This window comes from Catharus ustulatus, chromosome 24, assembly GCF_009819885.2.
Source record: "Catharus ustulatus isolate bCatUst1 chromosome 24, bCatUst1.pri.v2, whole genome shotgun sequence".
Classification (NCBI taxonomy): Eukaryota; Metazoa; Chordata; class Aves; order Passeriformes; family Turdidae; genus Catharus; species Catharus ustulatus.
In genome coordinates, this window is record NC_046244.1 from 4,298,118 (window position 1) to 4,325,749 (window position 27,632).

The 27,632-nt window shown below is 49.1% G+C and overlaps 1 protein-coding gene across 10 annotated transcripts in view; it reads right to left on the minus strand.

The window, feature by feature from the left end:
• Positions 1–27,632, minus strand: part of CAMTA1 (calmodulin binding transcription activator 1) — a 235,568-nt gene that overhangs the window by 33,449 nt on the left and 174,487 nt on the right. For 8 of the 10 annotated variants that reach the window (XM_033079399.2, XM_033079396.2, XM_042779950.1 and 5 more), the window contains 5 exons: positions 22,537–22,690; positions 11,941–12,081; positions 7,907–9,762; positions 6,072–6,198; positions 5,230–5,364 (listed from right to left, as the gene is read on the minus strand). In XM_033079399.2, coding sequence (XP_032935290.1) covers positions 5,230–5,364; positions 6,072–6,198; positions 7,907–9,762; positions 11,941–12,081; positions 22,537–22,690 — 2,413 coding nt within the window. Of the gene's footprint in view, positions 1–250; positions 563–5,229; positions 5,365–6,071; positions 6,199–7,906; positions 9,763–11,940; positions 12,082–22,536; positions 22,691–27,632 lie in introns of those variants that run through there. The other 2 variants (XM_033079402.2, XM_033079403.2) reach the window with 2 other exon arrangements.

Consider the following 27,632-nt stretch of genomic DNA (forward strand, 5'->3'; position numbering starts at 1 on the left):
TGCTACAATTAAAGTGCTGTCACAACTCTGAGCCTGCATCGCAGCACTCGGGAGGGGCTGAGGACCAACACGGGAGGGCAAGAACATGAAAACAAGACCGTGTCCCACGGCTGGGGGCACAGCGAAGGGGGGCACGGAGAGCAGCAAGGCGTGCGGTCATCGTCAAAGTACAGCAGAGTGACACAACACACAAACATGCAGATTTAAACCCAAACAAGCACTGTGCGACACTTTATCCTGCAATACTTACTGAAAGCAGCACTTTGTCACATGTGCACGTCCACCTGCAACGGGTGGGGGTCCCGGACCCCTCTGCAGTCCCTCTACCTGCTTCCAGGTAAATAACGTGACAACACCTGGCACCAGAGGACTGACCTGGGAGTCTACAAGGCATCAGCGGAGGCTCCAGCCAGCATCTGGCGCAGACCCCGCAGGAGGGGCGGGCAGAGCAGGCTCCCCCCAGACCTGCTTGTCGTCTCTCGCATCCTCGCAGCCAACTGGAGCCCCGCCGTCCTGTCGCAGCGCCGGCGGGTCTCAGCGGTGCCCGCCCCGCGCCCCGGCGGCCGCAGCGGACGGGCTGATGCTGGCCGGGCTAGTGCTGGCCGGCATAGCCGGGGCTCGGGGCGGCCCGGCCGGCCGCGGCGAGGAACGAGCTGGGGCGCCGTTCAGCGACCGCGAGCATCGCGGCCCGAGCGCCGGGGCCGCGGGGCCGGGGGCGGCAGCGGGCTCCGGGAGGCAGGGGCCGGCATGCGGGGACGGGCGGGCCGCTCCCCGCCCCGCTCCGGCCCCGGGACCGCCTCAGAGCCCGCGGCCGGTCCACGGCTGCCGCCCGCCCCCCGGCTCGCCCCGCGCCGTGACAAACACGGGCGGCCACAGAAGGCAGCGGCGTCCCGGGCGGAGGGTCAGGCGGGAGCTGGGAATCGGCGGCGGCCCCGGTCACCCCCACGGAGCCATCACGGCACCCGACACCGTGTCACGCCCGCAAGTCCCAGCCGGCCGGCACCTGCCCCGGGGCACTTGGCAAGGGGAGAGCGCCCAGCCCTGCCGCAGGGCGCTCCGGCTGCCCGGGCGGAGAGCAGCGGCGCCGGGTCCCGCCACCGCCCTCAGCCCACGCCGGGGCCCCCCGCCGCCCCCATGGCGGGACGCCGGCCGCGAACGACGGGCTCAGCGCCGGCCCAGTGCGGCTGCGGGCGGGCGGCGGCCGCCGCCACCTCCCATTGTCTGCGCGGCGCGGCCGGGCGGGCCCTGCCCCGCTGCCGCTCCGCGCCCGCCGCCGGGCCCGCCCCGCCCTGACGTCACCGGGCCCCATTGGCGGCCCCGCCGTGTTTACAGCGGCACCACACCGAGTACCGAGCACCGAGAGGCCGCCGCCGTGTTTACAGCCGCACCGCACCGGGCACCGAGCGGCCGCGCCGTGTTTACAGCGGCACCGCACCGGGCACCGAGCGGCCGCCGCCGTGTTTACAGCGGCACCGCACCGAGCACCGGGCACCGAGCGGCCGCCGCCGTGTTTACAGCGACACCGCACCGGGCACCGAGCGGCCCTGCCGTGTTTACAGTGACCGGACACCACACCGAGCACCGAGTACCGAGCGGCCCCGCCGTGTTTACAGCGGCTCCGCACCGGGCACCGAGCGGCCGCCGCCCCCCGACCGTGCCGCACGGGAGCGACTCAGCCCCGGGCCGCGTCACTTTCCCGCTCATACGCGCAGTTCTCCGCATTTCGCTACACACACAGCATTTGTACTTTTTGTTATTGCTCTAATCAGGCGAATTTACAGAGCGTTAAAAGCGGACGGAATTTCGGAACTGTGCGGTCCCACGATTCACAGAGGAACCGCAGACTCCTCGGGGCAGCAGGGCACGTTCAGTCATCGCCCGAGAACAGACACAGCTTCCCAGAGGAATCTCATGTCTCTGACTGTGAAGTCAGGCTGGCTCAGAAGACAACACGCAGCATTAGGAAATTAAATACTGCTTGCCTCAATTCAATCACATTACGTTCAAAATGGGAAAGGACAGTCTGGGAAATGCAGTCAGAGCAGTAGGAGACTGGCTTCCTGAAACAGTGTCCTTAATAGTGTGTGAAAGGAAAAAATTACCAAACACATCTCAGCAGGATATAGAAACAGAACCGACAAAACCTTCACTCTACAGAGGAGTCAGCAGAGGGAGGATGAATAGAAACTTGTGAAGCTTACTGGATAACTCCTATCAAGGTACTCTGTGTCCTCTACCAGTGCTCACACAGCTGCACCACAGCCTGGTAACAATGGTACAAAACATTCATCCCTCTTCCCTGAGAGAACCCAAACAGATAATCTTTTATGGTAACATCCAAGATATAAACACCAGTCACCTCTACCCAGGTGGAAAGAGGAGTGAAAAACAGTGATATTGTTTATCAACACAGATTTTTTTTCCTACTGAAAGTCTCTTAAGGCTGCAAAACTTTCACCAATACTGAACACATTTCTCCAAACTTATTCTGGTGTCCTGCATCTACTTATCCTACTAAACAGACGCATGCCGTGGGTTTTGGTGATGAACATCACCACTGCACAGGAACCATGTACCTGTCAAACTGTGGAATGCCACAGGCAGCACACACACACAGTTTGCTCACAGATGGTTCCACACCAAAGTGAGTTTAGATACCACTGGTATTGGCCACGTCACAACACAAGTGAGCCACCGAGCTACCCCCCAGTCTTTTTATGTTCTTCAGCTGGGAAAGACAGCCAGATGAAGAACTGAGAACCCAGCAGTAGCTGAAGGCTGCCTGTCAGGTGCTCCTGCATCAGTGCCATTTTCATTCAGCACCAGTCACACCCTTGGACAACCCATACACACTTGACTCATCAGTACACACATGGCATGCCCCTATTTTTAGGTTCTGTCCTCTTTCCTGCAGACACATAACTGTAATGCCAACACCACTTACAGCCATTTCCCAACACCATCTCTACAGACACTGTATGAAAGCAGCAAAGCCTTCTGCACACGTGCTTTCCATTGGGAATCTGTACTGAAATGTCTTTATAATTTGTTATGCATCTGCTGTGAGAAGATCTCTGCCCTTCAGCCTTCAGTTCTTCAAGCCTCATTTGCTTTTTGTTTTTCTTTCTTAAAAGAACCTCTCTACAGACAGTGAATGAAAAGTGAGGTCAAATGGCTATAAAAATACATGGCTTCTGAGAACTGAGTTTCACATAGAAAACAGAAAAGGCTGCCAAGTTTATCAGCAGAGAGGAGGATCACATGAGAGTACTTCCTTTATGAGAAAAAGGTTTGCTTTGTAATGAAAGAACACCACTATTCTCATTAACTAGAAAAAAAACCGGCAAGAACATCAGCAGCTAGGTCAACTGTCCATTTGTAAAAAATCTAACTCATCCATGGTGTGAAGCAAGGAAAACTCAGACTAAAACAAGAATCTCTGTATAGTTCAGAACAGGGTGCACAATCCTTCATGGCACAGCAGACGAAGGATCCCTTCAGAGGATGGTGAAGAACATGCTCCCTTCAAACTCCTCTGCCCATTCCTACACACGGCTCAATTCAGTCCTAGGAGGAGGAGTGTGGTGGGACATGGTCTCAAACCCTTCCCAGTCATTAGCAGGACTTCTCCCTGATCCCAAAGGCTAGTACTTGTGCTGTGCTCAAAAAAAAAGGATAGTGATTTCTGTCTGAAAACAGAAAACAGAGTTCACATATAGAGTGACTTTGACTTTATTTTAAAAGGATTTGTGGAAAGGAATTGTTTATCTAAACTTATTCTTTTCCTAGGGTGTTCCTGGGTATGGCTGTTAACCCCATCTCTCTGGTCATTCCAGCTGGAATCATGAACTGTGTTTTAACAATGCAGTGCAAACGAAATCAGAGTGTTCCACTGAGTTAATTAAAAAGAATTTTAAAATTCTTGTCAACATTTTGTGACTACAAATATTCCTCGAAAATCTTCCTTGAAAATCTTCCCTCAAGACTACATGACACTCAGTAGGGCAAGGATTTTAAGCAAGGAAATGAAAGCAAACAGAGAAGTCAGGGATTTGTGTATTTATTCAATTGATAGAATCGACTCACATTAGATTTTACCTCGGCTAGCTATGCTAACATTTGTTCTCTAACAGTAAATTAGAAGACGTAACTGGTCCTTTAAATAATAGTGTAATTTTCTCCCTTTGGAGCACTGTGCATCAAGGCAGAGGCTTCTGATAAGTCATGGTTAGTATAATTATTCAGTCTTTTTCCCTGAAGGGCCTCTGCAATGCAGCGGTCCTCTTACTTTTTTTTTTGCCTCCCTGTTAGCAATGCCCTAGTTTGTTCACTGCTGCAGTCCCCCTCCCTTCCACCATCACCACAGCATAACAACCTCTCATTGAGAGCTGGGCTGCTAACCAAGAGCACCCAGAGAAACTGAGGGGCACCAGAGGCTGCACTCACAGCCACCTTCTCAGCTCCTCCGAGTTCAGCAACACTGAGGGAACTGTCAAACAAGGGATTCAAAACCTGCCCACTTGGCACTGCAGCCCTGGAGAGACTGCTAACACTGAGTACCAATCACCATCACACGCTATCAGCTGCACTCCACAGGCAGCAGGAGGCCCTGACAGCAGATGAAAAGCACCTATAGACTCTTACAATCCTCTCAAGACAAGCAAATTCGATTTTGATGCTAAACATAAGACTTTGTGTAAGACCCAGTTCTATTTCTGTTTGCAGCCATGCTTCTGCAGCCACATCACAAACCTCTCTTCACTCTGCAATACCCACAGTGCTCTGTCTCCATGCTGCTCTTTGAAAGTGGTACCATCCCAATCTGTTTGGGATGTCACTCTTGTACATGCCTCACTATCTCCCCATTTTCTGATTAAATAAACACACATTTTTCTAGGCAAGCTCAAGTTTCAGATTTTTCAGGAAAGACAATTCCAGGGTAAATGCTTCTTTCCTTCTAGGAACTGAGCAGTATGATCAGCTTTCTGTTCAGACAAAAAATGCCACCCCTTTGTCACCCTGTATAAAAAGCAGCAACATTTTGTTTGCACCAACAGAACTAGTAAGACTTTTCAATGAGAGGACATTGATTAACATTGCCACTTTGATTAACATTGCTTCCTGTCAAAACAAACTTGCCCCTCTACACCCCTCCCCAGCAGGAGCTGCTCTGTCATTCACAGCTCTACATCTGGTGTGCTTTCTTAAGGAATATCCCATGCTCCTTACCGTCCAAGGACAGCCAGTCATGCTGGGAGGAAGGCAGGGTTGGCAGAGCTCTGGCTTTATATTCAAATACCACAGAATTGGAGATGATCTGATTGTTGAAGGCAACTTGCAAAGTCACAAGCCCAGTGTCATGAGCTAAAAGGAAAAGTACATGTTGTAAGACAGAAAACTCCCCAAGAAACCCCCAGCTAGAATTACCCCCATGTGCTAAGTATTGAGCTGAGAACAGGTGAAGAGACAGAGCACTGAACAGTATTTTTGTGACTATACAATTCAAAAGTCCAAAATACCAGCTGGTATATTCGGTCATGGAGATTTTCATCTAATGGGTTGCTCTGGCAAAAGGCAGAATAACGTGTTTCTAAAGACTGAGCAGCCTCACTACATTTCCAGTGGAAAGCTGGGGCCTAGCAATAAAACCAAGTTATTCTGCATCCACCTGAAGTCATATACTGAGGGCCATACTATTGAAAATCTCTGTGGGGAGGTTAGAGGTGTTCTCATGCTGTAAGTAGCAAAGGGCAAAATGTAAGCAAATCGAGTCAGCAGAGCAATCAGTGCACCCCTGAATAACAGCAACTCTTTAATCTGCTCTTTCAAAACAAAGTGAATGCTTAGAATTATTTTAAATTATTTCAAATAATTACTTTCAAGTTTATTCAGAGATTCTGAATAGTATTTGTTGTGATCTGTTGTGATGTATCAAGATGCCAAATTGCTATTCTCACACTAAATTGGTCAAAGAAAAATGAAAACCTTCTCAATGCCTATGCACTTTTGTACATGTATATGACATAACGAGGCTCTGAAATCACCAGATGCAGGAGAGCAGTGCTCCTTACCTGGGCAGTAGCAGCGCAGTACCCCTGGCTGAATTAAAGATGCAGGCACTGAGATCTGATCAAACAGACAGCTGTAATTATTGCTGGCTTCCTGCCACGGGCCGGTAATCAGGACTTTCACTCCTCCCTGTGAGGGAAAAAAGGGAGAGACCCAAGCATGAGAGGAGAGGCCCCGGCTGGGGAGGAGCGCGGCCGAACGCGCCCGCCGCCCCTTCCCCGCGGCCGTGCTGCCCTCGGGCGGCCGCTGCGGGCAGCGACACAGCCGGGCAGGGACAAGGACAGGGACACAGCCGGGCAGGGACAGGGACAGCGACAGGGACACAGCCGGGCAGGGACAGGGACAGGGACAGAGCCGGGCACGGGCAGCGACACAGCCGGGCAGGGACAGGGACACAGCCGGGCACGGGCAGCGACAGGGACACAGCCGGGCAGGGACAGGGACACAGCCGGGCACGGGCAGCGACAGGGACACAACCGGGCACGGGCAGCGACACAACCGGGCACGGCAGGGACAGGGACACAGCCGGGCAGGGACAGGGACAGGGACACAGCCGGGCAGGGACAGGGACACAGCCGGGCACGGGCAGCGATACAGCCGGGCAGGGACAGGGACACAGCCGGGCACGGCAGGGACAGGGACAGAGCCGGGCACGGGCAGGGACAGCGACACAGCCGGGCAGGGACAGCGACAGGGACAGGGACAGAGCCGGGCACGGGCAGGGACAGCGACACAGCCGGGCAGGGACAGCGACAGGGACAGGGACAGAGCCGGGCACGGGCAGGGACAGCGACACAGCCGGGCACGGCAGGGACACGGACAGGACCGGGCACGGGCAGCGACAGGACTGGGCACGGGCAGCGACACAGCCGGGCACGGGCATGGACAGGGACACAGCCGGGCAGGCACAGGGACAGGACCGGGCACGGGGAGGGACAGCGACACAGCCGAGCACAGGCAGGGACACAGCCGGGCACGGGCAGCCCGGGGGGACGGGGCCACAGGTACCGCTCTCAGCCCGGTACCGCTCCCGGCCCGGTGCCTCTCCCAGCCCGCTGTGGCCCCTCCCGGAGCCGGCCCGGTGCCGCTCTCAGTCCGGTGCCGCTCTCGGCCCGGTGCCATTCCCAGCCCACTGCGGCTCCCCGGTACCGACCCGGGCCGCCCGGCGAAGGCCGGGAATGTCCAGGCGCGGCCCCATCACCCTCACGGGGCCGCATCCCCCGAGAACCGCACAGCGCTGCGGGGAGACCGGCCCTGAGCAGCTACCGCACACCTCCGTACAGACACCACAGGGCTCGGAGGCCGGGCCTATGAAAACAAACCCCCCTTTTTTCTTCCTCTTCTTTAAGTGGCTCAGTCTCTTTCCTCACGCACTCCTTCACGTCAGCAAGTCTGTACTGCTGCCATTTTCAGCTTATGGGGCATGTGACTGATTTGGAAGTGAGATGGAGGGAAATGCTGAACTCATTAAAGCTGTGCTGGCCTTGAGTTTTTCTACTAGGAACATCAGTGACAAATTTAAGGAACGGCTCCAGTTTGCAAACTCTACTGTTCTACTGGGCCTAGGTAGCACCATGAAGCCATCATGTGGGAAAGACTCAGCTTTCAATGAAACAATACCTTTCTGTTCAGATGCTTCCTAAGTGAAGAAAGGGCCCTGTCAGGATAATGAAGTGCTTAATTAAAAGTAAACTCAGACATGCAAGTGGCCTTGAATGCTCTGACTTGGAGAGAAATATTTAAAAAGCCTTTTCACAGCTTTAACAAAACAGTTCCCTTTTTAAAGCAACGAAAAGATAAAGCAGTAAACAACAGTGAGTGAAAGCCCTGGACTTACCTCAGGGTAAGACCATTCTGGTGAATAATCTGTCACCATGAACAAGCGCCCACTCTGCTGCAGCAGCCCCAAAGTGCCTTGTGCCGCAGCTGCCGAGACCACCTCAGCCACGTGCATGTATGCCATGGTGCTGGCTCCGTTCTCCGTGCTGCTGAGCTGCATGTTGGCTTGCTGAGGGCTGCAGCAAGGAATGCACATTTCGGCCTGGTTGTACGTCGCTCTGTTACTGTCCTCAGGCTGAGACAGTCCGGCACTGTCACCTGATACCAGCTGGTGTCCATACAGAGCATTGCTCCCACCTTCTACCGATATGAAATCATTAATTAGATCAGAAAACTGGTTGCTGAAGGAGATGTCAAAGTGGTCTAAGTTAAGCTCCATGTTGGAGGAGTTATTTAAGCTAGGATGGGCCACAGGATAGAGTCCTTGTACCATGTTTCCTTGGAGAATAGGGAGGTTATTTCCATTCCTGATACCCCCGTTGGCCTCAGGCTGCAAGTAGTGTTCTGTGTTGCAGGCTTGAAGATCCCCTGATTTAAGTAGATTTTCATTTCCTTCTGCCTGCTGGGAGGTCTCCATGGGAACTTCAGCTTCTGCAGTCATAGCCTGGAAGTTTGCTTGGAACTGCATGAGCTGGAGAGAAGAGGTGGACTCTATTCTGGTTTCCACTGTGCCATTACAGTTGGAAGTGGTTTGGGACGAGGGCTCTGTTTTCACACTGGAGATTCCTAACGTGTTCACAAATGAGCTACCTGTGTCATTCAAATTGTTGTGAGTGTTTTGCTCAAGGGGAAGAGGTTTGCTGGCATCCTGCAGAAAGAAGCTGGGGGAAGGGGTCTGATGGACGTGAGGGCTCTGGATGGTCTGATTGAAGCTGGAAGAATAGTCCTTGTTAGAGTCAATGGCACTGAAGTCCATCTGCTCCAGGGTGGTACTTGGGCTCAGACCTCCTCCAGATGGAAGTAAACCTGAACCAGTACTGAGTGTGAGAGTGTTAGATGCAGAAGTGGAGGAAAATGCTTCTTTGGACATCTGTTGTTCGAAAGATGTGTCCTCAGTTTTAATTTCTTTTGTGAGGGTTGTATTGAAGTTGAAGCTACGTTCTGTTGTGGGTGACTGCTTTATGTTGGTATTGATGCTGTCACTTTTCATACCTCCTCCACCATAAGTCTGCCCTTGCTTGGGATTGTTAAGAAAACAGTCTGGGTCAAAATTCATGGTGGTTTCTGGAATTTTCCTATTTCCTTCTAAAGTTGTGGAGAGCACAAGTTCCTCAGAGACAGTGCTGGGCAGCATCGACAAGCTCTCTGAACTGCCAGTTGTTGGAAAAGCAAACTTGTGTCCATCTGAACTCACAGCAAGTACCAGTCCTTGTGCAGCTGCATCTGAGGACAGAAGGTGTTGATTTGGGCCAGACGTGGGTGACATGGTGTACACAGCTTCACTGGTGACTTCTGACATAAATACGGTGGCACTTTGTGACAAACTTCCCATAACTGATGCTACAGCCATACTGGACACACCAGTGACAGCTGGGCTATCTGCCATATCTGGGTCGCTGTTTAACCCACTGCTGATGGACACAGGAGAATTCTGGGTCGTGTCAGGGACCTCCACTTGGTTGGTGGAAGAAACCTCAGTGCTGTTTTGATGGAGCAACACTGGTTTCGCCACTTTGCCGTTCCTCTTCTCTCGGCTGGAGGCCTTGCCATGACTGTGCTCGTTCTTGCCTTCAGAGACATCGTTATTTTGTACCTCTGAATGAGTGCTGTACCCACCTGTCCTTGGTTCAACCTTTGGTGATATGATGCGGTGTTTGGCACTGTTACACTTGTGATGCACACTGCTTCCTGCCCCTGTGCCAGAAAACAACAGTATTTGAGGTTCAGTAAATGCAAAATTAGGACAGTGCTATTTGTGTATCTTGTGGCTGTGGCAAGGGACAGCTGTGCTTGTGCATACATGTGTGAGAGTGAGTGAGGACACACATGAGAGGGCAGAAGAGACCTTGGAAGTAAAACAAATTTCTCACCAGTGCCAGAAGCACAGGTCCTGTCTAATACACTGCACACAATGACAGCGACCTCACAAACAGGCACATAGGCACCCCTACCCTCACCCCACGTAGCATCTGCCCCCTTCCTCCCTGCCCCAATCAGGCAGAGGGGAATCAGCATCTGTGACAAAGTTTCACAGTTGTTTAAATGTGCCTAATCTCAGTGCAAAGTCTGCAGAGCAAGCGCTGCTGCTGTCAGTTGGGAAGTTTGACAAACACTCTAAGGGCATGGATGCTGATGAGTAATCTGGAAGTGACAGATGCCACATCATGCTCCTGTCCCTGGCATCACGCTACTGCCTAGACTGTAGCCCACATCTTCCTGTCATCACACTGTCTATCAGTTGCCAACCAAATTATTAAAGAAGTAACCCATTAGCCATGCAAAGCATTCCTGCCATCCCATGAAGATGATCTGTTTGACTCTAAGCCATTCCTGTGCTGACAGACACACTGAACTCTGAGAGGAGCACACAGAGCACACAGTCAGCACTGAAGATCCTGAAGAATGTTCAAGCAAGGGCCACCAGAAGGAAATCCTCCATGATTTAAACCAGCCAGCACCTTTACTGGCCTGTAAAGGTAACATCATTCTTGAGAGCTTGTAATCAGGCAGGATGAAGTAAACAATTCTGTCTGCAAAGCACCTTAGTCACAAACTCTGGTGCAGGGACTGCTTTTGCTGTTTCAAGAACAGCAGCCCATGAATTTTTGATGTTTCTTTCCTTAATTGATTAATTTTCCCTAGAATGAGGTAAGAACATTAATCACAGAATTGGAGAATGACTGAAGGGTGAAAGGAGCCTCCTTGCTATAGCTCATGGCTACAATTACAGATGCCATCTTCTGGGCACCATAAAGCAACCATGGAGCCACTGCAATTTGCTAAATCGTTTGTTGCGTGCCCTTGAAGGGGAACTTCTCTATTATGTGTTCAAGATTTGAATGAGGTCACTTAAAGTAGTTCAAGACAGTGCTTTTGAGACTAAATACAATATTAAATCTCTCTATTCTCCTAGGTATAGAAATGAGCAGGAACAAGGGAAAGGCTTTCATGCTGCTGTATTTGGGGATGACAATAAGGGATTGGGAATGTGTGTGTCAATGTGCAAGCCAGTTACAAAACAAAGCAATACTGTTATGTTAAAAAGCACTGAGCAGACTTAGCACAAGACAAAACATCAAAGGGAAGAATAAAAGGATTCATGTTCAGATCTGCAAGCCTGGATCAAATGCTGAGCCTTAAGGGGTGAATTTTAATCCAAACTCAGGTATTTCAGAGGTCATCATTCCTATTTAAGCCTTGATTGTATAATGCAACTGCTCAAGAAAAAAAAGGGAAAAAAAACCCTTTGAAGCACTGACAACTTTCCTTTATAAGTTTTGCTAAAGACTAGTTAATGTGTCATATACTTTATTTGACCAAAGTGCTATAAAGGAGCAGCTCTAAAGCAGATGAATTGGAAAGTGAATCACTTAGCTTCCCACTGTCTGTAGGAAATGCTAACACTCAGGATGCTGTTTCTTGCTGCTGTACTGTCATCCAAAACAAGGTCATCTCCTTTAACAGGAAAGAGACCTGTATTTTCATGATACCTAAATAAGACCTATCTTATCTCAGTGATACCTTGCCATTAACCACCTGAGCACTTCCCAAAAAAAGTGAGATGCAAGGCAATGAATTCAGAGGGTGACATTGGAAGAACATTAGATTTTGAGGCTTTGGTAACAGAATTTGCACATATAGAAGAGAATATATCTTTTTGAGCAGGTCATGTATGGACTGCATTTATTAGAATGCATTGACATTTTCCCTAGAAGTTCCAGCTGCTTTTTTTTATGCTTGAGACTTCTGTCAGCTCTGAGTTCATTGTGTCCCAGTGTTTCATGAGACAGCATTTTTATCACTTCAGTACTACAAACCCTGCTCCCAAACTGGATGAAGCTGAGTCACTCTGTGCTCTCCTGAGGTACTCACCCAAGGTACCAGTGCAGAGACAGTTGTGTGTTCGAGGCTGGGGCTTGGTCTGGTGGCTATCGAGGATCTGCTGCACGAGCTGTTCCACTGAGAACCCTGAACTGCTGTTGCCATTGCTGCATGTCCACTTGATGCCATGAACTGCAAAGAGAACAGTAAAATTTCCCATCAGAAACTTCAAAATCACACCAAAACCATCAAAAACCAGCAAAAATCCGTTCCTGCTGCTTTCTGTCAGAACTGAAAGGAGACCTATAAAAAGCAACAGTAATGGATACTGGTTTACTATCCTCTGCTCCTTGGTATCAACAGGCTTCTAAAGGCAATTCCTGAATTAGGTACATATAGAGGAAGAACTCCTCAGTGGAGTATCTGGCTCTATTTCAGTCTTCTGCTAACAGGGAACTCTGTGCACCTGCAATGACTCTCTGTACTGCCAGCAACCTTCACTGAAAACCCAAAAACAACAAAAGATTTGGTTCCATTGAAGTAAAGCAGTGTAATTCCAAAGAGTGTTTTAGAATCTTTTTCTGTCTAATATGAAAACAAAACCAGCTTTATAGTAAAATCAGCAGCCAAAAATACACCAGAGTAAAAGTAAATGCAAACCTTCTGCCAGGTCTTCATTGTCAGATCCCGGGTGGCAGTAGTGAAGGCTGACTCATTTTTTGGGAGTGACTAACAGACACTGTGTGAGTTCCTCCTCAGACTTGGATGACCTTTTAGTAATATGGGAAAATGGACAGGAGGGTGATGTTACAGAACACATTGCAAACTGGAGCTCTTTTCTTGGGAACTCTCTGGGCCTGTTAGCTAGTTAAATAAGAATGCTAGACTGCATGCAGGTACATGATCTGAATAAAGACTCCCTCTCAGAATATTTTAGTTGCAGAATTTCCTGTAACAGTGATATTTGCAACCTGACTTACAATGGAAATGGCACTTATAAAATATCTTATCCATAATAACTGACTCAAAGCATCTTCTGTCTCCTTTAATGTCTCTATGAGCAATTTATACGTGCACGTTATTTATTTATCCTTTAAATGCACTACAGCTCACGTGCAGATTTTGGAAAGTGCTGATAAAGGACAACATCATTTCCAAGGTGTCCTCATGCCTGGCAGTTTCTTTTCAGGAGTGTCTTTGCCACAGTCTATCAAGGCACGTTCCTTGCATGTTGTGTTCTAAAATCCTTAAATCAGAATACACAAAACCAAATCTAGAAGTTCCATGGACTTAGGCTTTGCAGTAAAGACACAGATCCCTGCGTGGTGAGGGTCCCTGATGTGAAGGGGTGAAATCCTGGCAACAGCACACTGGGCTGATGCTCCTGTACAGTGAACAAGCCAAGAGCAGCATTGTGTAAGGAGATCAGAAGCAAATGAAGGGATGTTTGTGACATCTGATGGCTGTGGTCACAGGGGCAGCATATCCAGTCTCCTGTTCTCCTCTTTGATGCTGCTCACTGAGTGTGTCACACGCAGCTGGTGGAACAGAGCTCTTGGATCTGCTCTGTGAAGCAGTTTTATTGCTTTTTTTGTTACCTGTTGCTGTACTGCCTCATCACCCACTAATGTCACTTTGTCTAACAGCGTCTCATCTTGGTCTAGTTTTATACTGCAGAATTCACATTGCTATTGGCCAGGCTGGATAACCTGCAGAAATACTCTAAATTGGGTTTTCAAGTATTCTTCCCCATATCAGTATTTAAAGTGTTGCAGATAGTTTCGTAATAAGTCCCTCTATGTTTGTTTGATGACCACATTCATTGTTATTGTACCCAACAGATTTTGCTTTCTAGTACTTTCACAGTTTTGGATTTCCTCTTAACACTCAGTCTCTGTTATTACATCTAAGACACGCTTGCCACTTCACTACCTCTGCTCCCATTCGTTTTATTATTTAAGATACATTGTTCTGTCACCAGTGATATTATGTCTAATAAGTGATGTTCAAGCACCAATTTTACAAAAAAAATACATTGTCAGGGAGATTACAATGCAGTCAAGTGTTTTGGATGCTTTCAGCTATACAACACAAAGTCACTGAACTGTATTGAGAAACTTTGCATTAAGTAATTTCTGGTTACTTCAGAAACACTTTGCTAAAGAAGTGAGCTGGTGTCTGTGTTGTTGGTACAGAAAATCTATTTTACTGCAGGATGGCAGAGCCGCTCCCTACTGCTTCTAAATCCTGGGATGAGCAGCCCATCGTGCTGGGGGCAAGTCTGGAGAGTGAATCATGGCTCGGGGTTTGTATATTCATGATGATGGTTCTTAAGTGTGAATCAAGCTGTGAGCTAGGAGCTAAGGCATAATGGACAACTTTATAGCTGGGTACTTAGAGAACCATGCCTATTATTTTCAGGTCCTTCCAGCATAGCAAAGTCCCATTGAGGATCAATTGCTGCTGAGGAAAGGTCCTTCCCTAGCCTTTCTCCAGCTGATCCTAAAGGGCACTGGCTCCAGCTTCTGTCCACGTGGTGCCACTTTTTTTGGTACTTATGTTCCCCATATGCTATGAAGGTTATAAAATAAAAAGCCAGTGAAGGGTGACAGATTGCGAAAAAAGAATGTCTGGATGCTTAATGCAAATTATCCACTATCTTGGCACATCCAATATGCAGATTTTCTTCCTCCCTCTTTTAAAGAAAGACTCCTGTGCCTGGTGAATTGTTAGTACTGAATACCAAACACTATCAAGATGGCTTTTAACATGTCACGCTTGGCTTCCTGACACATAATGAATCAGCAGGAAAGGAGATTTCTAAAGGCAAGAAAGTGCATTATGAAAGGAAGGCTAATAAAAAGCATACACACATACTCTTCCTGCTTCTTAGTGGTTTAAGAAGTGAAACCACTGTAGAACAATGTTTGATTAAATATAGCCATAATATATGAACACAAAAGGGGGGGAAAAAAAGTCTGAAGCTTAGCAGAAATTCTGGAAAGGATTTTAATCCAGATTCCTGTTCAGACTCCTACTGCATTTCCTGATAATTTAAAATGAAAGCTGTGAACTGCTTCAACACTTTCCTTTTCAGTGATAGCATGGAGGGGTCTAAAGCTGCTGCATTACAGCAGCAACACATTCCTCCTGCACAGCTCCTGCAGTGCGAGGCAGCGCAGCCAGGCAGAGCCCCTGGTGCTGCACTGGGTGCTCACAGCAGAGCAGGGAGCCTGGGGAAGGTCCATAACTCACAGTGCTAATGCAATCTCTTTCGATGAGCTTGGGCTCTCACCTTTCTTCTCTTTCTTCCCTTTTGAAGAAAAGGCAATGAAAATGACCTTCTGATAGTGCCCAGCAGCTCCTCGTTCATTAGCACTGCCAGGACTTTGACCACCATGAGCAAAGGAATGAAAGATGAGATCTGAATTACCAGCAAAAAGGCTGCTCAGAATCCAAGGGAAACTTGCACAAAGAAACATATGACTGTCCAAGTTTCTTAAAACACCCTGACTTCTTCTGCCTTCTGCTGCTGCTGCTGGTGCTCAGTCCTCCACAGTTTCCAGGTCTGCAGTCCTTCTGTCTTGCAGATATCTTCCTCCTCCCCATCACCTGAACTCCACCTCACTGTCTCATCATCATTCTAGCCCTAACACCATTCCCTGTTTCCCTCCCTCTGGTTTCTCTACCCTAAGCAAAACTTATCCCTAAAATACCCTCCCACATTTAAATCTGATCATTTCACCCTTTCTGAATACTCTTAGACATTTTTCTTTGCCACTTTAAGCATTTTACACTTCCTGATTTTATTCCAAAGACCTTGCTCTTCCATACCACCCCCAAAAACACAGCTTACACATACATGTACATGTACAGGACATGATGAAGTCATTCCCTATACCCTACATGTGGCTCCTTTGCCTCAGTTTGGTCTTTTGCTGCTTGAGTAACAACGATGACATCTCCTACATGAAACTGGTAAGTTGGTTAGACTGATAGAGCTGGGATATCTACAACCATCAAGGTCAGGTTTCTGCTTGCCAGCTTTCTGTTTCTCAATGTATTTTGAAGCCTGCTGCAAGCCCTGGTGTCAGAAGTCCTGCCCTCAGCCACTCCTGACCCACACAAAGCACTTTAAAAATCCCCAAAGTGCTGCTGGGAGTGTGAGTGGGTCCTTTGTCCAACTGCCCATTCCTGCCTTGCTGCCCATATCCTGCTCCACCAAGTGTTGACATGGAGAGGTGTTTCCATGGCGATGGTCAATTGGAAATGGCAGCCTTGTCCCTCCAATTTCCACTGCGTTTCTGTTGACAGAAGTAAAGGCCTTGCTCTGATTTCTCAGTTTGGCTGAAGGATATTTCTATTAGATTTATCCTTTCGTACTCAGACGCCCACACACAGTTTAGCTTTGATTTTCCAGCCTTCCATTTCCAGTGGTTACTGGTTGTGAAGGACAGCTTTACCTGAGCCTCACTGCTGGGGACAGCAGTGACACCCCCTGAATGCTAATGTCCTGCACGGACTCACACGGGCATTCTGCTTGCAGCTCTTCTTTAAAGAGATGTCTGCCTTCCAGAACAACACTTTTCCTTGAAGGTTTGCTCAGATGCAGTGGGATGATCTGAGGGACTGGGCAGATGTGCTGTCCAATGACCCTTGGAGGGCAGGACAAGACACGACTCTGCCGAAGCTGCTGGAGCTGCTCCCAGAAGTCCAAGGCTGCTCGCACACGGAGGAGCAGAGGGAATCCGCCTCTCCCCTCGCCCGGTGTGGCCCTCGCCCTCCTCCTGCTGCGGCTCAAGGGCACCATCACCATCCTCCCCCTCCTCCTCCTCCCCCTCCGCCTCCTCCTGCCAAGAGCACCGCGAACTGCGCCCGGCGGCCGCCAGGTGGCGCCAGCGGATAAGGAACGGGCGGCGGGACCGGGACCGGGATCGGACCTGGATCAGAGCCGGGATCGGGACCGGGACCGGGATCAGACCGGGATCCGGATCGGACCGGGACCAGGGCAGGGATCGGGACCGGGACCGGGATCGGACCTGGATCAGACCGGGATCGGGACCGCGACCAGGATCGAACCGGGACCAGGGCAGGGATCAGGATCAGGACCAGAGCCGGGATCAGGACCGGGACCAGGGCAGGGATCGGGACTGGGATCAAACCAGGACCAGAATCACACCGGGACCAGGGCCGGGATCAGACCGGGATCGGACCGGGACCAGGGCAGGGATCGGGACCGGGACCAGGGCCAGGATCAGACTGGGACCAGGGCAGGGATCAGGACTGGGACCAGGGCCAGGATCAGACCGGGACCAGAGCCAGGATGAAGACCGGGACCGGAATCAGACTTGGACCAGGGCTGGGATTGGGACCAGCATCAGCATCAGCGCTGGGACCAGCATCAGCACCGGGACCGGGACTGGGATCATGGCAGGGCTGGAACCAGGGCCAGGATCAGGCTGGGACCAGAGCCAGGATGAAGACCGGGACTGGGATCAGACTGGGACCGGGGCTGGGATCGGGACCAGCATCAGCACCGGGACCAGGACTGGGATCATGGCAGGGCCAGGATCAGACTGGGACCAGGACCAGAGCTGGGATCAGGGCCAGGATCAGCACTGCGAGCAGAACCTTGTGCCCCAGACCCACAAGAAGCCTGGAAAGGCCTCTCCATTTCTCTAGTGATTTTTTTTTCTTCCAGGGTTTTGGGGGGGCCGGGTTTGTGTGGCTTTTTTTTTTTTTTTTTTTTTTTAGTTTCTCCATTCTGTTGGGTTTTTTCAGCAAAAATCTCAAATCTCGCTTGGTGTATTTGGGGGAAAAATATTGCTCATAAGCACAGTCCGTACAGAGAGGACCTTGAGCCTTTCCCAAGGTTCCCAATCCTTCTCCCCATGGCCCTTCCCAGGGCTCCCAGCCCTCCTTCCCCCGGTTTCACATCTCAGAGGCACTGCCAGGAAAATGTGCACTGACTGACACCTTTGCAGATGCTCAAGGACTGAGTCTGCCACTCACCACAGCCAAGTGTTAACAGGGGACATAAAATAAAGAACAGGAAACAAAGGCTGGTGTGCCTGTAGCCTCCTCAGAGAGGTCTGGCAATTGCTGCATCTGGTTTAATACCCAGGTTTTAAGGGTTCAGGAAACTGTTTGGTTAAGGTTTCCTCAAGTTAGTTTCCATTACTGATAATGGTGGGTTGCTACTGGATTGCTGGCAGCACTCAGTGGGATTATTTCACTTTGGTGTCTCCAAATGCAGCTGAAAAGCACAGCTGAAACACAGTTCCTAATTCTGTTCTTTTGGCAAAGTGGGACTGTCTAAGGTAGGTAAAACTCAACCAGAAGGGAAACTGTTTCCCTACAGTGTGGCCCAAGCTTCCTCTGGGGCACAAAGGCCACTGCAGACCTCAGAGGGAGAGGAGAAGTGTGTTCTTGCATGGGGCTCCTTTTTAGAGTTGCACACCTGCAGGAGTGAAGGGTTGGGTGAAGATGAGAGGCTGAGCAGGTGGCTGATGAGCAGGAGGCTGATGCTGGCCACTCAGACAATGTGAGCAGGGCTACTCAAAGTCCAAGTGGTGGGTGAGATATAAGAAGCTACCTAATACCTTCAATCGTGTTCTCTTTTTAATAAAAACTCAGACTATTGCAGTAAAACTAGATGTCAGCACTACTAAACCCAATGTCTTTTTAAAGAATCCACGTGGCTTTCTACATGGTCAGCTGAGCTAAGCTGGCAAGCTTCAGTTTTCATTGAGGGGTACTTTGGAGCTCAGACAAACTGCTTGGGGAATTGTAAAATTCATCCCATGTAGCATTTTTGTACAACTGATCTCTTAAGATGAAATATAACCCCAATCCTTAAACAGAGTTACTGAAATTGAATATAAATTCAAGCCAAGATAAAACTCCCAACAACTCAATTCTTCAAACTGCATTAATGCCAATTGCTGCTCTCTGAGTTTTGTTCTGAGCTCCACAAGTTTGATGCCTTCTCCAGTGATGACAATGCAGGGATGCAGGCTGAGGTCACCTCCAGGAGGCCTGATGGCTTCACTGACACAGAATTAGGGACTTTGGAAAAAGGCAAGAGCAGCCCATGCCCACTGACTGATGAGCACACGTGGGACTTTCAGCTTGCCCAGCTGTGGCTGCGTGCAGGCAGCACAAACAGGAGCCCTCAGCTCCTACACAGCAGAGAAATGCAAAAAGCTTTTCCTCTGAAAAGGAAGATAGCTCTTAATTATAGTGGACCTGGAACAAGGATTGCAACGTAGCACCAGCTGTGAGTTCTAAGTCGTGCTTTGCCAGCTGAAGGATGAGAGAGCCAAAAGGGGATGATTTGGAGAAACCCCCAACATGAGCTGGCCCACGATTTGCTGATCATATGGAGTTTATATACAGAATTCTGCTGTGATGGATTCTGCCACTGAATTTGCTTTTACCACCAGATGCCTCTAAGGACATCTGCTAATCTGTTCAGAGAAATCTCAAAGCATGACTGTAATGGGGCATGGGGTGGGGGGAAATTGAAAACTAAGCCAAATTGAGGCTCATTCTTCACACCAGGCATCCTGAAATGACTTACAGGTGCCTCGGACAACATTCCTGCAGAATTTTCATGTATTATAGCTATTCACTTTACACAAATGCGCCCAAAAGTTGCATTCATACCAAAGCAACACACACACAACCCTTCTGATTGAGACACCCAGTTGAGATGCTCCCAACAGCTGGATTATCCCAGGTCTGCCATCTGTGGTGGTCACAGCCTTCCCTGAGCTCCCTGACCTTGCAGACACCTCTGAGACAAGGGGCCTCATCTCCAAGGAAAAAGGAATCATCCTGTGGGAGGTCAGGAATGTGTATGAGCCCTTCCAGGTTCACATGCTTCAGTCTTGAGGACTGCCAAATTGAGGTTTGACCAGACAAGAGTGATGGTCCAGAGAAGGTGATCAGGAGGTCATGGACATCCCAGTGCAAAGGCAGGTGACAAAAAGATCAGAAAATCGAAAACCATGAAAGCTGAAGTCAGGCTGATTAATTAATTATTTACAGTCTCAACTCAGCTGGAGGTGTTGAGAAAACCTCAAATCCTTAGAGCATCTGCAGCATTTACCTTTCACGGATGTTCAGATGGGTTCATTTCAGTCTCTTAATTAGTTCACACACCAGCAATGTTAGAACAAGTTAATGCTGTTTCCACAAAGCTCTCAGAGCTCTATGGCCACTCCAAAAATGTTTTTTTTTAATCCATAACCACCAGTGGAAGCACAGTCACAGAATGAGCAAACACCACCCCTGCAGCCAGCCAAGAAGCTCTCTCTGGGTTCAGAGGTCTCCTTTAGGGGCAGGGCTGTCTCAGTACCCAAACTTCAGTGCCCTGCTCTGCCCATGGGGGTGACAAGGCTGGCACCAGCAGCTGGGGCCTGTCCCTGATGCTGCAGAAGCCTGGACTGACTTTGGGATGATGCAGTGGGGAAGGAAGAGGGAGCTGAGCAAATTATGGATGCAAGAAATGTAAACAAACTCCCTGATCATCCAAGCCAGGGTCTCTCTGCATTTCAGGAAAAACAGTTTGATGTATTTGTCTGGCTTGGACTCCAGGACCGATGCTGCTCACCCTGCCAGCCATCTGCCACATTGCTTTTAGTTCTCCAGGCACACATGGCCAAGAGAACATGCTCCCACACCATGGCTGCCACACCACTGACTGCCTGCTACCCTCCATGCTGACTTTAGAAAAGCTTTAATACCTGACAGAGGTCAACAGCTTTAACACCTGACTGCAGCCCAGGCTGAGCAGGACTTAAACAAACAGCACTTGTCAGTGAGTCAAGAGCTGGACACTGCCACCAACCTCTGACCAGGAGGAAGCACATTCCCCAAAGGCAGAACTAGTGGTAGCTTCTCTCCCTTAATCCAGAAGACATCAGTGGTCTGAAATGGGAATCCCTCTGCAGGCACAGGAACTCCACACACACCCTGGCTGTAATCGTCACTAACTTGTCTTAAATGAGAAATTCTCGTGGAAAACAGCAACCAAGGAAACAAAAAAATCAACAAAACCCCCATACAGCTTTCAAGTCCAGAGGAATAAAACAACAAACCCCAACACAGAACAGGTAAAAGGGTGAGACTGTCACTGCACCAGTGACACCATGCACAATGCTTTGATTAAGCCATTGACAAACCTGCTTTAGGGCAGAGAAATTTGGAAACATCAGGCAATCAAACTGTGAAGTCTGTGAAAGAATGTGATTAATGCAAAAATGTGATGAAACTAATGTGCTTGGCTCCAGAATTTCATGGCACACCCTATACTGGAACCAAATCTGATGGCTTCTTGGCGAGCAGTGCCCCTCTGTGCTCCCCAAACACGGTTATCCGTGTCCTCTTTGTTTTCTAGGTCTGATCACAATCCAAAGCTTTTATTGTAGCCACATTTCTAAGGATGTGTTTCCCAGGATATGTACCCATAAACAGAGACGTGTACATGCATATATACTCTGAATAATTGCGCAGAATTTCACTCTTCCCTCCTGGGACATAAAAGAGCCAAGTGTTATTAAATTTACGGCGAGTTCGTTGTAGTTTTCACATAATTTTCTTGATGCACTGCAGATTTTTTAGCAGGCGGCTGCTTCCTTTCCTGTTTAATGTTAAAGTACTTGTCCAGTCTCAGCTACACCAACACCCTGGATTTCTGTCTAAGTTTATCAGCCCCAGGGGCAAATGTGTTATTTTCTCTATCCTCCTCTGCCCTCCAGCTTTGTGTGGAAAAGGAACACACGGTCTTGCACAGTTCAGGATGCAACAAAGGACTGCAAACTCAGATTATCAACGCTGCAGTCAGCACAAGGCTGATCTTTCACGGATGGCAGAGGCACATCAGGATGCCCTCCATGGCTGAGACCTCCAATTACAGGAGGCTGGGCATGACACTAGCATCCAGTCAGGGGCAGGGGGCAGGCACAGAAGCAGACCTGGTATTTGTTAACTCACATCTGGTATTGTGGCTTTTGCAGTTAATTTTCTCTTGGTTATAGACCCACTTTATGTCTAATTTTTCTTTCATTGCCAAAGGATGTTTGTGTGCACACTGGAATGTGCTCTCCAGGGAAGACATACAATATAACTGTGATGCAAAGGAAAATGTTATACACCAAGGCAGATGCAGAAGGGTTCAAAGAACTCCCTGTCTGCAGGCAAACCTCCCCATCACTCTGCACACCTAAGCAGCCTTCTCTTCAGGCTGCACAGTTCAAAACTGTAGGAAATGATGCTCAGCTCAAAACACTTAGTTCCATGGGGCCACCTGTAAGCTACAGCAACCCACTGTGACCTGACAATGAGCACCCAAACATGGAGTGCCCCTGGGGGAATCCTCCTGCCAGTGGGCAGGTCAATCAAACAGCCCTAGAACATGCAAGAACATAGGTACAATTTTTCCACAGTGTGCAGAAGGGACGTCTCTGGGGACAGTCTGGGCAGCTCTCACACCCAGAAGTGTTGAATATTGGAAAGAGAGTGTGCGCAGATGCAAGCCGAGTTGGATGGACAAATGACTCCTTCACATGATGGTCGCTGGTTGTGAGAGACACTGAACTCTAAACACACAGCAAAGAAGCAAAAGCAGCTCCAGATACTCACACATCGGTTTGAGCTGCCCAATGAGTTCCTCTTTTGTCCACTTTGCCCATTCCTTCTTGTCGGTGTTTATCGAGCACAGGATGGGGCCGCACGGTTTCCCGCAGTCCTCGATGGCCGGGACATTCAGGTAGTGCACCAACACAATGTCTGGGTTCTGCAGGGACAGCAGTGAAAGAGTTACAGCACTGGGGACAGCACTCTCTGCATTTAGCTTCCTAATTAAAGCTGTCACAGCACGCATTGTGATCAGACTGTACCGGATTTCCCTGAGATAAGAGATGTTCTTTAAAAGAGGTGCAAAAAGACAGCACCTGACAGTTTGCACATGGCTTCCCCCATCCTGAGGGCCCTCTGCTTGCAACCCTCCCCCTCCACAGTGTGAACCTCTTTTCCAACCCTCACAACACCAAATACTTGCAATAGTCCTGTGAACACCACTGACAATGAACACCAGGTAATGTGCTGTGGTTTAAGGGACCTTTTGTTCATTTGAGACAATGCTTCCATCAGTTCTGGTCCACATCAGTCTTTTTTAAATATACAGAAAGTCACCTGAGAACATCAGGAACAGCCTCACTCTCCATACAGTGACAGAAAGCAGGAGGGAAGAGCCAAGGAGGCTCACAAATAGTATTACAGAGCATCTTAAACATGGGCTCTTTGCAGACAAGCCTGTAATTCCTTGTCTTTTTGCAAACTGCAGGAGGTTGGGACTGGAAGAGCTCTTTGCAGGACAGCTGCAGGAGGACAGAGGTGCTGGCTCCTACAGCTGATCCTGCAGGAGGATCCTGCAGCTGATCCCACAGCTGATCCTGCAGGAGGATCCCACAGGCAGATCCTGCAGCTAATATTGCAGGAGGATCCTGCAGCTGATCCCACAGGCAGATCCTGCAGCTAATATTGCAGGAGGATCTTGCAGCTGATTCCACAGGAGGATCCTGCAGCTGATCCCACAGCTGATCCTGCATCTGATCCTGCAGAAGGATCCCACAGCTGATCTCAAAGCTGATCCCACAGCTGATCCCAAAGCTAATCCCACAGCTGATCCTGCATCTGATCCTGCAGAAGGATCCTGCAGCTAATCCTGCAGGAGGATCCCACAATTGATCCCACAGCTGATCCCGCAGGAGGATCCCACAGCTGATCCCACAGCTGATCCCACAGGAGGATCCCACAGCTGATCCCAAAGCTGGTCTCACATCTGATCCTGCAGGAGGATCCCACAGGTGATCCTACAGCTAATCCCACATCTGATCCTGCAGGAGGATCCCACAGTTGATCCCACAGCTGATCCTGCAGGAGGATCCCACAGCTGATCCTGCTGGAGAATCCCACAGCTGATCCCCCAGCTGATCCCACAGCTGACCCCGCTCCCCTCTCCCCTCCCCAGGAGCTGCAGGGAAGGACCCCGCTCTGACGCACTGCGGTGCTGTCCCACCGACACCTGGAGCAGGAGCCGAGCTCTGCGTTACCACCCTGTGAGTAAATGAATCATCTTAACAACAGCAGCAGCAACAACTCCGCCAGCTCCCCAACAGCGTCCCAGGGAGATTGTTCAATAGATAATAACAAGATTGAGGAGATGATTTCTTTCCCTTAAGTAATTTACTCCGAAGTTCGCAAACTTTAATGATTGCTTTGGAATTATTTATAAAAATAAATAGGATAATGGTGTAATTAAAACTCTAATGTTTCATTAATGCTGTTAGAGCCCTGTTCCGAGGGGGAGCACAACCCATCATCCTTGCACAGGTTGTGCTGATGGGAGCACTTGCTGACGAAACCAGGGGAGAGCTGGAGCAGGACACACACACCTTCAAGGAGACCTGTGGAGGAAATTTCTGATGGGCAAAGCACAGCACTGAAGCCCAGCATGCTGAGAGCTGCACCTGGAGCAGCCCAGGGCTGGAGGACACTCAGCAGGGCTGAGTGTGGGGTGACCATGACCCTCTTGTGTGCCCTGCACACAGGGAGCATCCTGCACATCCCCAAGGTCAGGGACGGCTGCTCGTGTCCCCCAGCTCCTCCAGGCTGCCTAAGAAGGTGCTGGCAGTGGGGAGGACACTGTGCCCATGTACAGCAACATGAAAAGCAGAGCAGGGCATCCCCCCTGTATCTGCTTACATCCCTCTGTCTTGGAAGGGAAGCTCTTTTAGGTTAGGAAAATATTCAAGCAGAAACTTGCATTTTCTCCCTCTATGGACAGAACTGCGAGCAGGGGATTCTCAGTGAAGATTCTGTGAGAAAGCAGTATTAAATTCTTGCAGTCAGTGCTGAAAGAGTTGTACTGCACAAGGAAGAGGCAAAGAAACCTTGTAAGGAACAGCTAAGAATTTATTTCAGAGAGCTTTTGGGAAGTGCTAAAGCAAAGAGAACCATTGGCTCTCCTATTCCCAAGATTCCTCTGGGACAAACAACTGGACCTTTTGTGTTCAGTTGTGAGGTGTTCAAAACCTTCCTTTCCACAGGGCACATCTGTCCCAGAGGACACAGAAAACCATCACAACCTCTCATTCTACAAAGGGGAGGTCTGAAACATCACTGTTCTTGTGCATAATTCAGAAGAGGTTCAGACAGTAAAAATGATTATCCATACACCCAAATAGTCTCCATCAGCTAATTTAACATAATTAGTGATCTAGATGATGAAGTAATAAAAAGTAATATGCTTCAGAGATTTCATGTAAATACACCTCTTGCTCCCAGGGAAGTTTCAAAGAAGGGAGCAAGGACACAGCACTGGGTGATGTGGCAGTTCTGCAGGTGCTTCTACCTTCCTCTCAGGTAAGCTGAGTTTTTCACAGCCTGACAGTGCTGGTTTGTCAGGATTGTGGGGCTTCCTGGCTTCAGTGCAGCACAAGCAAGTGGACCTCAGCAGTGGACAGGCACTACAATTTATACTTCTTATATATAAAAGCATATAAAATAAATGCAAACCAAACAGGTTTGCTCCTTATGCCCATATCTAAAAGTTGATCTCAGACTGATAAATCTCATGAATGCCAATCTACTTGGTGAACTGAAATGTTTTGACACAAATGAAGAGAATACATGTTTTAGAAAATATAATTAGCAGTGAATCCCTATTTGTGATAAACTACCAGGAGAGCAAGAGAGATGTGAAAGACTGAAAAAAAAATACAAATGTAACTTCCACACAGGAAAGGTGTCAGGACACTGGACACACCAGGGCAGAAACTCTTCACTGGGGTGGCAAGGGGGAACAAGGGGAGCCCTGCACTGGGCTGCAGATGGCTCTGGAAACATTCCTGCTGGAAATCCGCCCGTCATTCCAGCGCCTGGAGCCTCAGCAGAGCTGCTCTGCTTCCCCCACACCCGAGCTGAAGGCACTGCCATCTGTCCCTGACCTGCACAAGGCTCCTTAGCTTCTCCTGCCTCCTCAGTGTGGCAGAGAGCTGCCTCCACTGCTGCTGGGGGTAAGCAGGAGATGGTGCAACAAGTGATTTAACACAAAAACTCGTTGGTTTTGATGAAGAAAAATGCAACTGCAACATCTGTCTGACTCTTGTTTGAAGCTTCATCAGCACTAAGTGGTCAATAAATCAGACTGGCATGGTGTTACGTTTCTTCCATGGCTTAGCCATTAATCTAATGCCAGTTTTCACGAGAAATGAAGGAGAAAAACTACGTGATGGTGAAAGTGTACACGTTATCCAGAAAGTGATAATGGCACCTAATGGTGCTGCAGCCCTCCATCCATGTCTGGAGTAGCCTGGCAGCCTCCTCTGCTGCCCACCACACACCATGGAAATTATCTGACTAAAACAGGAATTGTTTGTTCCACCAGCCTGCTCCATATGGGGATTTTTCATGGGAGCAGAAACACCAAACTGGAACAGTACTGGCAGCTGGGGTGCCCTGGGCAGCCAGCAAAGGGCTGGCCAAAGCTGGGGTGAAGGAATGGTCAGTTCCTCCAGAGCCCCACGATGGCTCAGCCACAGGGGAAACTCTCATTTCAGCAACCACCTTTTGCTTCTCCTTCACCTCCCAGAGTCAGTTCCCCCATAGGGAAGTCTTCCTTCTCAGGAGAATAATCACAAAAACCCTCTGCCTTACCAAAGCATGCTGCTTCGGTTCTCTTCTTCTATTTCTTTTTCTTTTAAAAGCAAAAATCAAAAGCCATTTCTGGCCAGCTTCCAGCTGCTCTTCAGTTGCTCAGCCAAGGCAATCAGCTCAAGGCAAAATCTCACTGGCAGGGGCTCCCAAATCACCGATGACCACAGCTGAAGATAATTTTATTTGGAAAAATACCTCTGAGCTGAAAGTTTTGCATTTGTACTCCCTGCTGGAAGGATGAAAGGAAGTAAATCATCCTCAAGGGTGATGAGATCAGTGAATTTAATCTCAGACAAGGAATTACCCCCAAATGCAGCCACTTGCCCTGGCTGGCACTGGACATGTGTGTCAGTTCTGTTGAGTCAAACCTGTGAAGCCCAGCTCTAATAGCTACACCACAGAGCACAAGGGCAGGAGGAGTGGAGCATGACAGTGGCGTGTACAGGCAGCTCCTGTGCCCCCCTCCCTCCCTCTTCACCCCCAAAATTATAACAGGTTTTTTCTTTCCTAGCAGCTATTCATTCACAAGGTTTACTTTGTATTTCTCAAACAATCCAAAAGGAAATCTCAGCTTTCTGGGAAGATAATTCACATCCATTGCTGTGAGGTGACAGGATTAATATCTGACAGATTATCACCCCCCAAAAAAAGATAATATAAAGAGGTGCCATAACAAGATAATATAAAGAGGTTTCTGTGGTTTTGAGGGGCTACTATTACATGATGCTTCAGCACCCACAAGTAACTCAGGGACAGGTACTGGGAGTGCCTGTGTATCATCTGTATGTTATCTAAAAATCAAACCAATGAATGAAACTATTCCCAGACACATGGATGACAGAATCTGCTACTATCTATAGCAGTGTCTTTCTGGATGGTTTCCTCTGGATTTTCAAATGTTTGAGAGCAGAGTCTGAGATACCTGAAGAAAAAGGCACAAATACATAACACAGACACTGAAGTAATGGAATTTTTTCAGAGACAAAATGCTAGCTTTGGGCAAGATTATTGGTTTGAAT